The sequence below is a fragment of the Sphaerodactylus townsendi genome, linkage group LG07 (genome assembly GCF_021028975.2).
Source record: "Sphaerodactylus townsendi isolate TG3544 linkage group LG07, MPM_Stown_v2.3, whole genome shotgun sequence".
Classification (NCBI taxonomy): Eukaryota; Metazoa; Chordata; class Lepidosauria; order Squamata; family Sphaerodactylidae; genus Sphaerodactylus; species Sphaerodactylus townsendi.
In genome coordinates, this window is record NC_059431.1 from 53,383,999 (window position 1) to 53,399,861 (window position 15,863).

Below are 15,863 nucleotides of genomic sequence, written 5' to 3' on the forward strand. Positions count from 1 at the left end.
CAAAACCCTTCATGATTTTCACATTTCTAACATACACTTGAAACATTTTTATACATTTTTGTGAATTTCTCTAATAAGTATTAATGATAGATAATTTTTTTGGAAATTCTCTTTGAGGCTGGCATTGGCTGGTAAATTTAAGATCCTTTAACCACATACTCTCTGATTAATCCATTTGTATATAATGCCCAAAGTTACTGGCCCATTTTATCACACAGTTGTTCATTCTTTCTCCATTTCAAATTTCAACAGAAGCTTATGCATTCTGGCAATAACATGATCATCGTTATTACATAGTTTTACTTTAAATTCAGTCTTAGAGTCTTCAAAACCATGATATCTTTTATCTGCTTTGAATCTTTCCAATAATTGTGCATAGAAAAACTAATGACAGATATGATCTTCTGCTACTAAAGCTTGTCTCGATTTCATTTAGTTTGTCATGATATGTTAGCCGCCTACTTTCAGCTATAATTTTTCATCTGATTAGGGCTTTTTGTGATGGGAGCCATAATGGTGTTTTCTGATACAACCTAGGTTTGTACTTGTCCCATATTCTCAGAATGACATGTCTAATAAAATGATTTTTTAGATCCTTATTAACATTAACTTTGTCATACCGTAAAGAGGCATGCCATCTGAATCTCATATCATGTCTCTCTGATTTCAGCAATCTTCTATTTCTCAACAGAACCATTCTGACCAATCTTTAACTTAAATTTATTTTCACGTATAATAACCACTGTTATGCCTGTATTAGGCCAACATGTGATTTGAAACATTATTTTAAACCTTCTTGTTGCTCGTTTGTTACCTGTATGGTCTTCCGTGACCTGTCTTTTTTCAGTCTTTCAGCAAAATCTTAGCAGTTGTTACTTTTAAATTGTTCAGTACTGACAGTAATAAAGTCTTGGAATCCTTGACTTTGCTGATTAAAGCAGCATGGTTTTCACACTGTGTTCTGTGGCACTATGTGTTTCATCACAGGGGAAGGTGTGCCAATATTCTAAGCAGCTCCAGCTGCAGAATTCTCATATTCAAAGTAAGACACAGGAAAACTGTCAGCTTCTTGGACATTCTATCTCTCCAGTAACTGGGAGCCAAATAGTGAAAGTTAAAACAACTGGCTGAATACTAGCTTGTTTGCTTAGCACAATGGGAACATTTCAGCAGTGCCTTAAATATTATCAAATGCTTATCATTCAGAATGGAATTAAATAATTGGTAACTTGTATTGCAACAAGTGCTGAGGAGATTAGTAAACCATCTTAAGGATTCAGACTTGATCTGAACAGCTACTGTGTCAATAGTTGTAGGGTTTTAGACTTGGCAAGTGAAACAATCTTGGCACAGTTATGCTGAAGGTACTATGTTTTGTTTAAAATTGTTTTGAGATTCCACATAGCTAGCTAATTTCTTGTATTAGGACTGGACAAAGTATATTTTTGGTTCCTTATTGGAATCCACCATGGACCAAAAATGCTGCAAATGCCTGATACTTCCTGCAGTTATGGGGAGTGAAATGTGTACTTCATGTAACAATGAACAGAGTTCAGCTCCTTCTAAGTCCATCTCAGTTCCTTCTAAATCCATCTCAGTTCCTTGTAAATCATGTACTGTTCCTTCTAAAACTACAGCAGCTCCTAAAGCCCTTGCATGTCCTCTCCAGTCACAGGAGAAGCCACTCACAAAAGATAAGGTAAGAGATTAATTTGTATGGGTGAACCATGAGAAAGTGATTTACATCTTCTCCAAAAAATTATGTTGAATCTTGGAAAACTGCTGTATTTTCTGTTTTCTAGTGAAACCAATTCTACTGTTAATAATGTCATCCTCTATTGTTTAGTGGCACAAGATAGATATCCTCATGCTGAAGCGCATCCATGTTTGAGTCCTGTGTTGACTTAAAAGAAAAATGATGACTTCTGGAAGAACTCTCTGATAAGGGCCTTACTTATGCAAGGAGCTTCTTTTGGGAAGAAAGATAGAGACATCTTGTGCCAGTCTTGAGGACCTTGGACCAACTTGTTCCCAAACTCTTAACCAAAAGAAAATAAATCAGCCCCCAGAAGCTAATCACTTGTTTTCATTAACTATTAACTAATTATTGGTTTGCATCTCTTCTGATTTAACCGTAGGGATATTTCAGTGCATGGCTTCTTTTGTTGCAACTTGCCATCTAAAAATAACCTTTAATTTTGTATTATCACATAAATGTTGGGATTATTTTAGGGCTGCATTAACTTGGCATACTGAGGTGATTTATGTTGGGGAAAAGTAGTAATTTTATATTTATTATAAATACGCTAATTTATATGTAGAGAGAGATATTCATTATCAGTTACTTTCTTAATCCACTTATATTCCACACTCATATTACACATTCCTTCATTACGAATGTCATTTTCTACTTAGGATAACATAAGAATCTGATAAATATTCCACCACTTAATTTCCTCTCTAATTTTTAATGCAGTCTTACCAGTTTTAACTATCACCCATTTCTTCTTTAACCAAGCTATCTTAATTAGAACAAGACTTGATTTCTATGGACTAACTCATTCTTGCAGTTTTTAATAAATTTAAGTGTATTTCATGAGACAGTGGATAAAACTCCCTTTGCATAATAATAAAAACCCCTCAGGTACCAGTTGTAGATCAGTTTTCAGAACTTCAGTTATTTTCCATCATTTCCCAATAAGTTTTCACACAATTACATAACTGTCACGTATGATAAAATTAGCCTTATCTCTTGACCAATGCCAGCATCTGCTAATTGAGATTGTAAAAATTATATACAGATAGCACTATGTATTTTTAAGTTTACAAGATGCAATCGAGTTGCATTTTTAGGCCAGATAAATAACCTTGAACACCAGTTGACTGTCTGGTTCTATTGTGGTTCTCAGACATTGCCTCTTTTCCAGTTGCTGGCTATGTCCAGACTTGTATTTGTAGTACTATTGAACCTTTATGTACTGAACAGTTAAGAAAATCTGAAGCACATGAAAATGTTATCCAAAGTAGAGACACAATCTCTCAAGAATATTAGCTTAGAACAGAGCTGCTATTAATGTTGCGAGAGGCTGGGTAAGGAATCTTTAATACCAGTGTATACAAGATCAGCGCTCGGAAGAAAATCTACTGAGAGGAATATAGTCCAAATTGGTAATCTTTATTGTAGGGGAAAGGGTTTACAGTAATTTGGTTCAATGAATCAAACATGCACACACAAGAGTTTCTAAGATATAGATAGGTTAGAAAATAGATTTGGAATAGAAAGAGGTATGGGATATATGGGTAATGCAACCTGATAGCAACATGAAGAAGATCCAAGGTTCAGAGCCAAACGGCCAGCGTTTAGTTCCAGGGGGCAACGGTTGGACAGAGCGACAAAAACAGAAAGGTGTCAATGTAACATCTTCCTATTTTGCACTGAGCAATTGGTCCTTCGGGTGGTAGGATATTCATAGGGTGAAGAACTACTTCTGGGACAACTTCTGGGAGGTATCAGGGTTAGGGTTGTTTTTTTGAAAAAAATAGAGTGCATTGTAAGGTGGTCAGAATAAATTAGTTACAGAAGGGTGTATCTGAGTTAAGATAATCAGGGGAGGTAACGACAGTAGAAGTCTTCTTGTGGCTGGAAATGAGTATCCATTCAGCAGGGCTACTGTATTGTGTTTAGGACACATTCTTCCTTGGCTGTGGGGCTGAAATTGTGCTACTATAGCTAGCAAGCTGAGAGCTTGAGAACAGAAAAACAATTCCCGGAAGTTTCTTGTGAGCAGACCTGGCTATTGCCAGACAATGGGCTCCCCATCTCTGCAACACCAGCATCACCCTTTAGGCTGGCAGGTGAATAAGCACTCCCCCTCCCCCCCCCCCCCAATACTAGGGCGGTATGGTAATAAAAGGGTATCCACAGTATATGAAGAAGAAAAACAGCCATTGGCTATGACTGGAGAAGTGATGGTCTGGGAGCTGTAAAAGTGCAAATCATAAGAGGCAAGAAGAGAGACAATGCTAATTATGTACAGAAACCTATTAATTATGGCTCAGTGAATTCCTGAGTATCAGGATTCTGTAGCTTTCATAAAGACTGCAGGGGAGAAATGTAATAAACTTTTGTACATTTTAGTATTAATAGATGTTTACTTGAGAGAATTTTTTTCAGGAGTTGCTGTGTTGGAAAACAGAATCATAATGCAGAATGTTTATAATATATGTCTGTTACATTTGCTGTGCTAACTCTTATTTTTTTACATGCTCTGGCATGTGTGCAATTCAATGAGTTTTTGCTGGAAGCATTTGTAAGTACTGTAGGACTGCTCAAATATCCTGGCTTTCTAAGCAAGTAAGAATATATCAAATCTATTTCCTTCGAGGTAGCATTAAAAACAGTTTTATGGTGATACTTATGGTGGACTTCACCATGCATGGGTTTCTCATAAATTATAGTGCATTTTTGGACTGCCTTTGCAGAATTGGCTGATTTGAATAAAAAGTCAACAAAGTACGCAGTCACTTGCAGTGCCTCCCCCCACCTCAAATTACTAGAAAAATAGGAAGATGTTACATGCTTGATCAAGTATTAACTGTATTAGAACATAACAAATAATAGACAATTTTGATATTTGTGCTAATTACAAAAAGTAAAGGGCATAAAAGACCATTCTTTGTTTACTCACTCTTTGCATCTCACTGTTTACCATGATGGGGACCCAGAGTGTCTTATATTGTTCTCCTTTCCTCCATTAATGATCCAAGAACAGGTCCAATTTTCTGGACCCTCAAAGGGGTAGGGTTCATCTCCCACTGCCCCCTGAAGCAAAGTTCACCAAACCCAGGTGCTCTTACCAGGAAGGTCTCCTGAAGCCGCCCTACAAGTTTGGTGCCTCTACCTTAAAAAATGTGCAGCCTGCGTGCACACACCCAGAAATGTCCCATTGGCTGCAATGGAGCCAGGCCAGTTCAGAAGGGAATCTGGGGAAATTTCTTGGGGTGCCTGGCAGGGGTGCATTTTTTTGAAATAACAGCACAAAACTTGCAGGGTGTCTTCAGGAAAGACTCTTGATGATGCCATCCAGGTTTAGTGAACTTTGGTTCAGGGGGTGCAATTTTATAGACCCTCAAAGAGGTCCCCCATCTCCTATTGGAAACGAGAGAAGGGGGAAACGAGAGAAGGGGGCACCCCTTTCAGGGGTCCATAAAATTGGACCCCCTGACCCAAACTTCACCAAACCTGGTTGATATCATCCAGAGAGTCTCCTGAAGATACCCTGCAAGTTTGGTACTGCTAGCTTAAAATGTGCCCCCTACAGGTAAAAACCATAAAAACACAAAAATACCTAAAAAATAAAATCCACCCAATTTTTTCAGATTTTTTCAGAAAATCCAAAAATATTCGTGTTTATTGAATTAGGTACCTGGTTTTTTAAACTTTAACAACAATTTTAAAGTCAAACAAAGCCAAATCTGAATTTTACCGAATTCTTTCAGTATTGCTCATGCTTACTGTCTACTTTCAAATGAAGTTTTGTTGCAAGTATAATATGTGTCCAAAACTACAAACAATACATAACTACCACAAGGTATCTGAAATACAGACCCCAATAACACTGATAAAAATCCTGTGCAGTGCAAAACATCCACTAAGCTAACCAAAACTCGGTTGTGCGCTAGTCTTGAACAAGCTTAAAGGCTAGTAGAACATAAATTCCATTCATCTGTTTCCAAAATGCACAAAAATTTGCTAGAACAGCAGTGGCTTGAAACCATCATGGGCTGCAGTCTGCTCTGAAAACTCTGGCTGCTGCAAAATGTCCTTCAATTTGGATGTGAACATTTCACAATCATGCCAGATTAGGCAGGTGAAAAACAGTGAATGTGAATTTTGAGACACTTCTGGAGAAACAGCCTGCTGAAGGCGCCTCCCTTTTGTGCTATGAAGCAGATGATCCTGAATTTAAAAGTCTTCCTCATGAAAAGCAACAATATAAACAAAATTTATATTACATAGTAATTGATACACGATAAACAGTGCAGACTACAAAAGAAAATAATTGTACCGTGTTTCCCTGAAAATAAGACAGTGTCTTATATTAATTTTTGTTCCCAAAGATGCGCTATGTCTTATTTTCAGGGGATGCCTTATTTTTCTGTGTTCTGTTCATCGGGCATGCTTCCAAACAAAAACTTTGCTACGTCTTACTTTTGGGGGATGCCTTATATTTCGCACTTCAGCAAAACCTCTACTATGTCCTATTTTCAGGGGATGTACTTGCTTTTTGCACCTCTTCATATTATAACTGTTCACACATAGTATTGGATAATGTTTCAAATTTAAAAGACACTGGCTTTTTAAACCCCCCAAGAGTTTAATACAGTAGACAACAGGTTTTCCTGATAGACTAACAAATGGCACAGAAGCCAAGATGGTTCGATAGAGTTGCATGCAAGTACTGATATTTTTCTGAATTATTTTAAAAGTGTGCAAAGACTTCCAGCTGTATTTCCATGTAGTTGTGTGGGAATACTCTTTGGAAGTACCAAGTTTGTATTCGTAGTTAGTGTCAGTTTCCAGATCAGACAACAAACCACTTGTAAGTTTCCAAGGATTTTTTTGCAGACATGAAAGAAACAGAAGACAACAGTTCTGGTGGAAAAGGCACCAGGCAGTTGATAATATGAGTGAAAGATTCTCACCCCCACAAGTGAACAGAAGGAGCTAGAAAAGTCCAGCCTGGAGGCCCGTCCCAGCAGCAGAACTCCAAGGCCAGAGTTAGTAGATAGCGGTGCATCTGCAAAAGTGAAAGTCACTCCTGAACAGTTCCCCCTTACAACAATGCCATCCTGACAGCTAGAGAGTATGAGAGACTTACACCATCAGTTGTCCTTAGGAACTGGCAAAAAGTCATAAGCCCAGGTTATAAAAGGAGATGGTGAAACACATTGCCAGGTAGATGTTAGATTAGGAGGGCTTACCTTGCCGAGCAATAGAGCCAGAAGCATGGGTTCAGAAGAGAAGTTGTCAGTGTTGAAGGTAAAGGTTGAAGTACATTTGCAGTAAAACACAAGTTGCTATTTCTAAAGTGCTAGTAAATACACTTTTGTAGCAGTTTGCCAGGGTCAGGGGCACGCTTCCTCCTGAAAGCTCCCCACCAGAGGGTTCTACAGAGGCATTTGTTTGGGAAGCATTTTTGTTTCATCAATGCTTTTGTGATTTGACACTGCGGTCTGACTCAGTGTAAGAGCTACATATGTGAAGAAATATCCTATGCAAGCTATATCTGTAGGTATGGGTTGGAATGAGATTCCTAAGGTGCCAGAGGAATTAATGTTTCTTTTTATATTAAGTAATTTCTTAAAATTAGACTTGCAACATGCTTCAAATTCCAAGCTACATAGATTTTTGCAGGCAAAGGTAGATTGTTCCACTTTATAGGTAAGTCACAGGACACCAAATCAAGGAGATTGCTAGCTAGAACCAGATATTGGATAAAAAAGGACCAGATATTAAATAACAGTGTGAATGTTGACATTCTCTAGTCTAGAACAATAAAGCTGGGGTAGCTATTTTGATTATTTGAGATAAGGGAGCAGAGAATCAACAGGGTGGCTGATATACAAGGGTAATTTGACTTGATCTCAGTACCAGGTACAGAATCTTATAATCTATAGACTGCTGAACAGGGTTTCTGGTAATGGAGATCAAATCTTAATAAAATATATCAGTAGCACCACACCTTTTACCTCTGGGTCTCAAGTTCTGGTCTATCAAGAAATCTGCTGGACACAGTTATAATAATGCAATCCTCTCCCCTTGTCAAGTCAGCTCTTGCAATAGATCTTTGAAAGAACTAATTGTCTTTGTAATCTTTGTTTTGTTAACATCATCCCTGTTTACTGTGTGAAGATACTGAAGCAGTTGAATCTAATGATGTATATATTTTAACATTTTGTGGAAAAATGCTTTTGGAAAGGTGATGCGCCTTATTGTAGGCAGATAGTTATTCTGGATTTTAGGAAATATCGTCCTTGGGGAGAAAATGTTAGTATAAAATCAGTGCATTACTTAAATGCATTTTTAGGATGCCTAATTAGGATGCACAGATTATTTCTCATCCCTTGCCCCCTCAGTGATATGAGAAACAGTCATTTAGCTGATGCTAATCCCTAGGACTCATTTAGCTGAAGAAGACCCTTTATCTTGTCATTACTTGAGGTGCATGAAATGAGCTGATCATCCCAAGTCCTGGCAGACCTAGAGGCAAAATTAGGCACCGTATCCATGGTAATGCAGTGAACGGTTTTTAAAGTAGCCATTTAATCCATTGATATAAAATTGACTTGCCAGTGGAGTCCGAGCAGCCTTTTTCTTGTTGGACAGATAGTAATTTAAAATTGATATGCTGTGTTGTGTAGACTTGAGATGTTTTATTTGAACACTGTTGGTGCAGTTTGGAATAGATATTAACTGCTGAGTTCTATAATTGTCTCAAGATTATTTTGATGTAGAATTTAAAATTGTTTCTATTCTCTTTTGTTCTCATTGACAATGTTTGTGTTCCTTTACAACATAAAATTCAGCGTATTGTACTGTTCTGCAACTAGAGCTTCTCTTAAATATCATCCTGGTCATTTGCTGAATAGTACAGCAGAGAAGATATTATTTGAATATGCTTTTAGCTCACATTGCCTTCCATATCCTGTAAAAGCATTCAGTGAGATCCTTAAGTGAATTGAGGCTGGTGATATCTCCCACGGGGGTTAATTCGTGGGAATGCATTGCTGTATTCCATGATGTTTGGAGTGCATCCCTGCATCGCTCATCTCCTCCCGCATCGGAGAAGGTGGTAAACTGCAGTTTCACAGATCAGAACGTTGGTATGCATGGCCATCAACTGGCGGCTTCAGCACCTAAGCTGTTCACCTGAATCCTCTCCTGCCAGTGTCCTGTTTATACCTCTGTTGATAAGCGTGGAAAATGGTTTTTGTACTTTTGTATTTTAAAAATCCTTAAGAATGCAAAATGAAGATGGTTGTGATTTCCTCTGCTGTGTAATGAGAAGATGAAGAGCTGCTATTAGAAGTGTTAAGATGGTTTCCATTTTATTTGGTATTTCAGGAATGACATAATGACCATTATCCTTGGGGGCATTGCATTGATACTATTTCAAGAATCTGTTTCTGGTAATGGGGGACAGCTATCCACAGATCTGGAGCCGTTGTTTTCAGTGGGTGATAGACCTTGTGTTCAGACTCTGGAGGTTAGATCTGCTTTCAGTGGGTGGTAACCTGCACCAATTTAAGACAGTGGCAGTAGACCTGGGTACCAGTTGGCCAAGCCAGCCAATTCCATTGCCTGCCCACCCCATCACCCCAAACAGTATAAATGCTAGCAAAAGATAATAATGCTCTTTGTAAAATACCAAAAATAAATCAAAACTGGCTGGCCCCTTCCAACTCTATGATTCTGCAAGTGTCTTGGATAGTTTTCTTTTTAAATGACTAAAACAAGCATTTTATCAAGTGCAAAACAGAATGCAAAGGAGGTATTTGGGTTAGATTGAAGTTGGTTGGCCAAGAAACAAGATATAAATCTTAGAAGTATAATACTGTATATAGAAGCACTATTATATTGTGGTACTGTTATGACTACACCTGTCAGTAGGAGAAGAAAGGCAAAGTGAAGGCGGGTGTGTGGAAAATTATGCAACAGATAGCATATAATCCGTTCTGTTCCACAGATGTTTCTGTCTTTTCCTGTTGGCAGCTTTTATAGGCTTCTGTGGGTCTGTGCATACATGAAAAGCTTGTATTGAGAAGGAAAACACACATTTAACCCCTCAGCTAGTCTGAGCTCTACTCCATTTGGCAGCTGCTCATTTAAAGTGGGAATAGGCTTTGTTGAGGTAGTTATCTGATATAATGTCTGTCTTTAGTTGTATTTTGTAATAACAGTGAGATAGTTGGATTTACAACACAAAATTAATAATCTAAATCCATGCTATTCTATTGGTTTATGGAACTACATATATTTTTGCAAGTCTTGTGGAAACTGCCCAGTTACATCTAAGTAAGCATTGTCCTCCAGAGGAGTTCCGTACATATGAACTCTTCAGAGGTAACCTTCTCTTTGGTTATATCTTCTGATGGTGAGCAAATATGGAACAAATCCTCCGTGAAGCATTTCAAGGGGTGTTGAAATTAAATAAGTTGGAACGTCCATGAAACCTTTGTCTAGCTCACTGCCATATATTCCTTTAAATTGAGCATTCTGGGTGAGAATAGTCCTGAAGGCCTAAAATCAAACTACTGAATTGATTTCACTACTGTATGTTGCCCAGTTGCCATTCATCATGCCTTTAAATGATCCAAAAACTACAGTTTCAAGCTAAAAGTAAAGTTTGTATATGCAATTAAATTAAAGATACTGTAGTGGAATTATTAATTTCACCTCCTACTTTTGATAAAACTCCACATACTTTAAGTACTTAATTTGCAAAGATTGGCTGACTTGGTTTCTGATAGTCTTTTTCACTTGTTTCCTAGGATAAGAAAGATAAAGTTTCCAGGTTTGATACAATTCGGCATTCCATTGCTGGAATGATAAGATCTCCAAAGTCTATGATAGGCACTTCATCGGTAAGTGCATACAGTTATTGTATTATTCTGTACTCTCTAAAGTTAAGATGCATTCTTCCACTATAATTTGTGCAAAACTTTTTGGTAGTTGCAATAAACGATTAGTAGAATAGGTAATGTTTGGAATGGTAAGGTATGCAGAGCATTCTGATTTGTTACTTACACATTTGTTACCTACTGTATTGCATGCTGTATGGTTCTGGCCACTGGGTGAGGTCCACTTGCATGGTAGGGAAGCCAGAAAGGCTTTTGGGGTACCTCACTTTTGCTGTACCTGAACTATTTCTTCTTTCCCTCCTCTTGGCAGCCCCTGTATTCTCTCCTTTCTCTGCCTCATTCTTTCCTTCTTAGCCATTTACTAACGTACCTTTTATCTGCATTCTATCTTCTGCTATATTAATATTTACTTCATTTTTACTAATATTTACTCTCACTTTTTCTATAGTGGGAACTGAATCAGTGTACATCATTCTCCTTTCTTCCTTTCTGTTACTCATAATAACCCAGTGAGGCAGATTAGTCTGCAAGTATGTGATTGGCACAAGGCCATGAAGTGGCAAAATGATGGTTTGAGCCTGGGTTTCCCAGACTCCAGTCTGAAGCTGTAACCTCTGTACCAGACCAGCTTCTGTAGAGTGGCTACTGTTTAACAGTAGCAAACATCCTGGGCTGAGTCGCACAAGTCATGTGGTATCAAGTGGTTGCTACCAGTTCCAGCTACAATGAGTTTTCCTTCGAAGGCCAAAACATGTCTGGAAAGGGTCCTTTCCCCTGCACTCCTGAAATTGGCAAAACTGTTGTGCTTGGCTAGCCACGAACAACATCAGTTTCTTAAAGTTACTAGTGCTCTTTTTATAATTTCTGAGGGTTTTTTAAAAAATATCTAATACATTATTTTTATATTTCAAATTTTTCTGCAAACCTGATATGGGGGGGGGGGTTGTAGGAAAATCTGTCTTGTCTAGTTCATATCTCTCTCAAAACACTTGTCAGTCTCTCTCCAAACACTTGTCAATCTCTCAACTGCTGACACTGATTGTCTCTTTAGCTGTCCTTCTCTCCCAGTTCTATGGTAACACTCTCTCCACACACAGTTTGTCTCTCTTTCTTCATCTACCATCCATCATTCTCTCTCACTCCCCACTTTTGCAGACTGTAATAGTTCAACCTATCTCCCCGCCCCCAAGCACCACCATTGGAGAGGTAGTGAATGCAACTCTCACTGCTGGCAACAATTCTATGGCTGAAAACAAACAAGGACAGTGGAGGAGAGGATTAAGTGTGGCACACAGCAGTCAAAATCCTTCCTCCACCCCTTTCCAATGACATCCCAGTTTCATTGCAGTGCATGTTAGAAACCAAAGGATTCATTTTGGATTAGTGCATATTGCAGGTATCCATGCACTGCTCAATGAAAGTCTTATTGGAGATGCTGGGATATGCCCCCTGGAGTGACTGAAATTTATGCTGGATGCTCAGGTCTTCAAGGGCTATCAAATCCAGCATGGTGCACAGCCAGAGCCTCATTATACCATCCTTGCTGTAGCAGTGGCATGCCTGACTCTCCCTCGAACAAATTGCCCTCATGTGCCAACTGTCATGCTCCCAGAACAGCAGTCCCCTAGAACCACCTTCTGAACTCTGACCTGAAAGGATATCAGAGTCAATGATAACAAATGTCGCTAAAATCCATGAGAATCAGTAGGGTTGCACTCCATTGTCCATCTCCTGGTACAGGCTGTGCATGTAAGCAACCAAGGCTATAGAATGTTGACTGGAGTGGATCATAGGGAACATATCACTCCAGTCTTGTTTTATCTACACTGGGTCACAGCTTGTCTTTAGATCTCATTCAGGTTGTTGGTACTGAGCTATAAAGCCCTATAAGTCTTAGGCCAGTGGTTCTCAACCTGTGGGTCGTGACCCCTTTGAGGGTCGAATGACCCTTTCACAGGGGTCGCCTAAGACCATCGGAAAACACACATATTGGTTGGGGGTCACCACAACATGAAGAACTGTATTAAAGGGTCACGGAATTAGGAAGGTTGAGAACCACTGTCTTAGGGCATACTAAGGACTGCCTATTCCCATATGACCCTGACCTGGATAGCCCCAGGCAGCATGCAAATGTTTTCTGCATGTAGATGTTACTACAAACCCTGACCAGGAGCCAGATTCATAAGTATCCAGATAATGTTTCATCCAAAAACCTGTGGTTACATGACTACTTCATGCTTGATCACTATGTCCAGCAATAAAATCTTTGATGGAAGCTGCAAATTATGCAAACCACTAGTTCTTTACAAGGTGACTTTTTAAAAAGTTGTTTCACAACAGCATATTTAAGCTTCTGCACACTATTCATTCTCTCATAGGCTTTGGCAACCTCAGGCATGCTGTTCTATTTAAACCTCTTGCTTATTCTATGGGTAATGTTTCATAATTCATTTTTCCCTCTAATCATTTTGATTTTTGAATTTTTTGAATGTGACAATCTTATTTAGCTAAAAGAATGCTTAACAGTTCTTTCCTCTGCTGGTTTTTAAATACTATATGCAAATAGTATTGATCATTCTGAAAAAATTAAATACTTTTATAAAATATATCTGCATTTAAACATCATTAGTCAAACTTTTAAAAACAGAATATAGTTTGTCCCAAAGCCTGTCACTTCCTCTTTCTCAGTTTTTTCTAATGCATGACTCTGCTTGTTCCTCTTTAAGTATTCAAGAACAATACAATTGCCTAGCTTTATGGTTAGTTCGTTATGTTCACTTCAGTTTGCTGAGTATAGTGTTGAGAAAAATGTATAATAGTTAATCTGTACTCACTTAAAATTAAACACTTAAACTTGTGTTCACTAACTTTCATATCTTCCCCAAGTTCTTTGATGTAATATCAGCCACCGAAAGACCATTGGCAGAGCAAGATTGGTATCATGGTGCAATTCCAAGAATAGAATCTCAAGAGCTATTAAAACAGCAAGGAGACTTCTTGGTACGAGAGAGCCATGGGAAGCCTGGGGAATATGTCCTTTCTGTATACTCGGATGGACAACGGAGACACTTCATCATACAGTATGCTGATGTGGGTTTGATATTATGCTGACTTTTAAGAAGGGTATCTAATTTGCATGCAACTATATAATATTTTAATAATATTTTTTTTAATTTTTTCACATAAAATCATAGAATAATAGAGTTGGAAGAGACCACAATGGCCATTGTCCAACCCCCTGCCATGCAGGAACACACAATCAAAGCACTGCTGACATGTTCATTCAGCCTCTGTTTAAAAATCTCCAAAGATCTCCACCACTCTCCGAGGCAGTGAATTTCACTGTCAAACAGCCCTGACAGTCAGAAGGTTCTTCCTAATGTTTAGGTGGAATCTCTTTTCCTGCACCTTGAATCTATTACTCCATGCTTTAGTCTCTGAGGCAGCAGAAAACAAGCTTGCTCTCTCTTCAACATGACATCCCTTCAAATATTTAAACATAGCTATCATGTCCCCCCTTAACTTTTCCTTCTCCAGACTAAACATCCCCAGCTCCTTAAGTCTCTCTTCAAAGGGCATGGATTCCAGATCTTTTGTCATTTTGGTTGCCCTCCTCTGGACCTGTTCCAGCTTGTCAATATCCTTCTTAAATTGCGGTGCCCAGAACTGAACACGATACTCTAGGTGAGGTCTGTCCAATGCAGAGTAGAGTGGTAAAATTACTTCCCTCAGGATCTAGAGCCCAGGGCCAGGGAGCATCAGCTCTCTTTCAGCATGGCCAATTGGCCATGCTGAAAGGGGCTGATGGGAATTGTAGTTCCTGAACATCTGGAGAGCCGCAGGTTCCCTACCCCTGATCTAGACACTATACTCTTATTGATTATTCCCAGAATTGCATTGGCTTTCTTGGCTGCCATATCACACTGCTGACTGATGTTCAGTTTGTGGTCTACTAAAACTCCCAGATCCCTTTCTACTAAGACTTTCCAGACCCTAAGACAACACAAAACGTACAAAAAGAAAAAACAAACACAACCCAAAACCAAACCAAACACATCATAAGGTAACTTCCAGCTATCTCATCTTTGACTACGGATTAACTCTAACTTCAATGCATACAATTAACACGTTGTTTCGGTAATTCTTTCTTAAATGTCTTCTGGTAATTACAATATACTGTCTTTAGATTTCAAACCCTGATGCTACTTCTCTATTTGCATAGTTTGTCAAAAGGTATTCTGAAAAGGGTTTCCAGTTTTGTGAATAATCGTCTAACCTGTTACCTCTTAGTAATGCTTAATAATTTTGCCATTCCTGCATATTCTGTAACTTTCAGAATCCAGTCCTCATTTGTTGGTATCTTATCTCTACATTTTTGGGCAAATAAAGTCCTTGCTGCAGTTGTCATATACATAAACAGAGTTCTATATTGCTTGGGAAAGTCTTCACCCATTATTCCCAATAGAAAGCCCTCAGGTTTTTTCACAATTGTTATTTTCAATTTTTTTTCGCAGTTCCTTGAGTATTATATCCCACCACATATGAACAAGATCCCTCTTGCTGTTGAACTTCCAGCACCTATTTGACACACTTTTATACAGCTTTCCCATTTTTTTTGGCATTAAATACTATTTATACATCATTTTGTAACCATTTTCTTCAAATTGTAACATGCTTTAAATTTTAACCCTTTTTTCAATAGTCTCGCCCACTGTTCCATCAGAATATCATGGCTAACATTTCTGAACCATTTAATCATTACAGATTTAACTACCTCATCTTCTGTATCCCATTATCATAGTATCTTATACATTTTCATAATCAGTTTGTCATCATTTATACATAGGTTACATTCAAAATCTGTCATTTGTGGATTAAAACCAGCTTTTTTATCATCTTTAAATGTTTATAATAATATGTTTATAATGATATGTTTATAATAAAACCAATTTTCAATTATATCTTTTAAACCATTCATAGGTTTAAGTTTCACATTTATTCTCTTGAAAAATCAACAACTCTCTATATGTAGGCTAGGCCATTTTTCTTGCATATTCTGGCAAACACTGCATTCATCCATATATTATGTAGCATAATTTATGGCTAAATTTCCTGAAATTTAAACTTTTGTCAGTTTTTAAAGACTAAAGCATTGTCCACTAGGGATGCTTCTGGTAGCTATACTGTGTTGACTCAGTATGAGTTACAAAAGCTTAGAA

The 15,863-nt window shown here is 38.1% G+C and overlaps 1 protein-coding gene across 2 annotated transcripts in view; it reads left to right on the forward strand.

The window, feature by feature from the left end:
* FER (FER tyrosine kinase) overlaps positions 1 to 15,863 on the forward strand; it is a 130,794-nt gene that overhangs the window by 43,192 nt on the left and 71,739 nt on the right. For both annotated transcript variants that reach the window (XM_048502984.1, XM_048502986.1), the window contains exons 11-12: positions 10,555 to 10,647; positions 13,531 to 13,734. In XM_048502984.1, the coding sequence (XP_048358941.1) occupies positions 10,555 to 10,647; positions 13,531 to 13,734 (297 nt within the window). The remainder of the gene's footprint in view (positions 1 to 10,554; positions 10,648 to 13,530; positions 13,735 to 15,863) is intronic.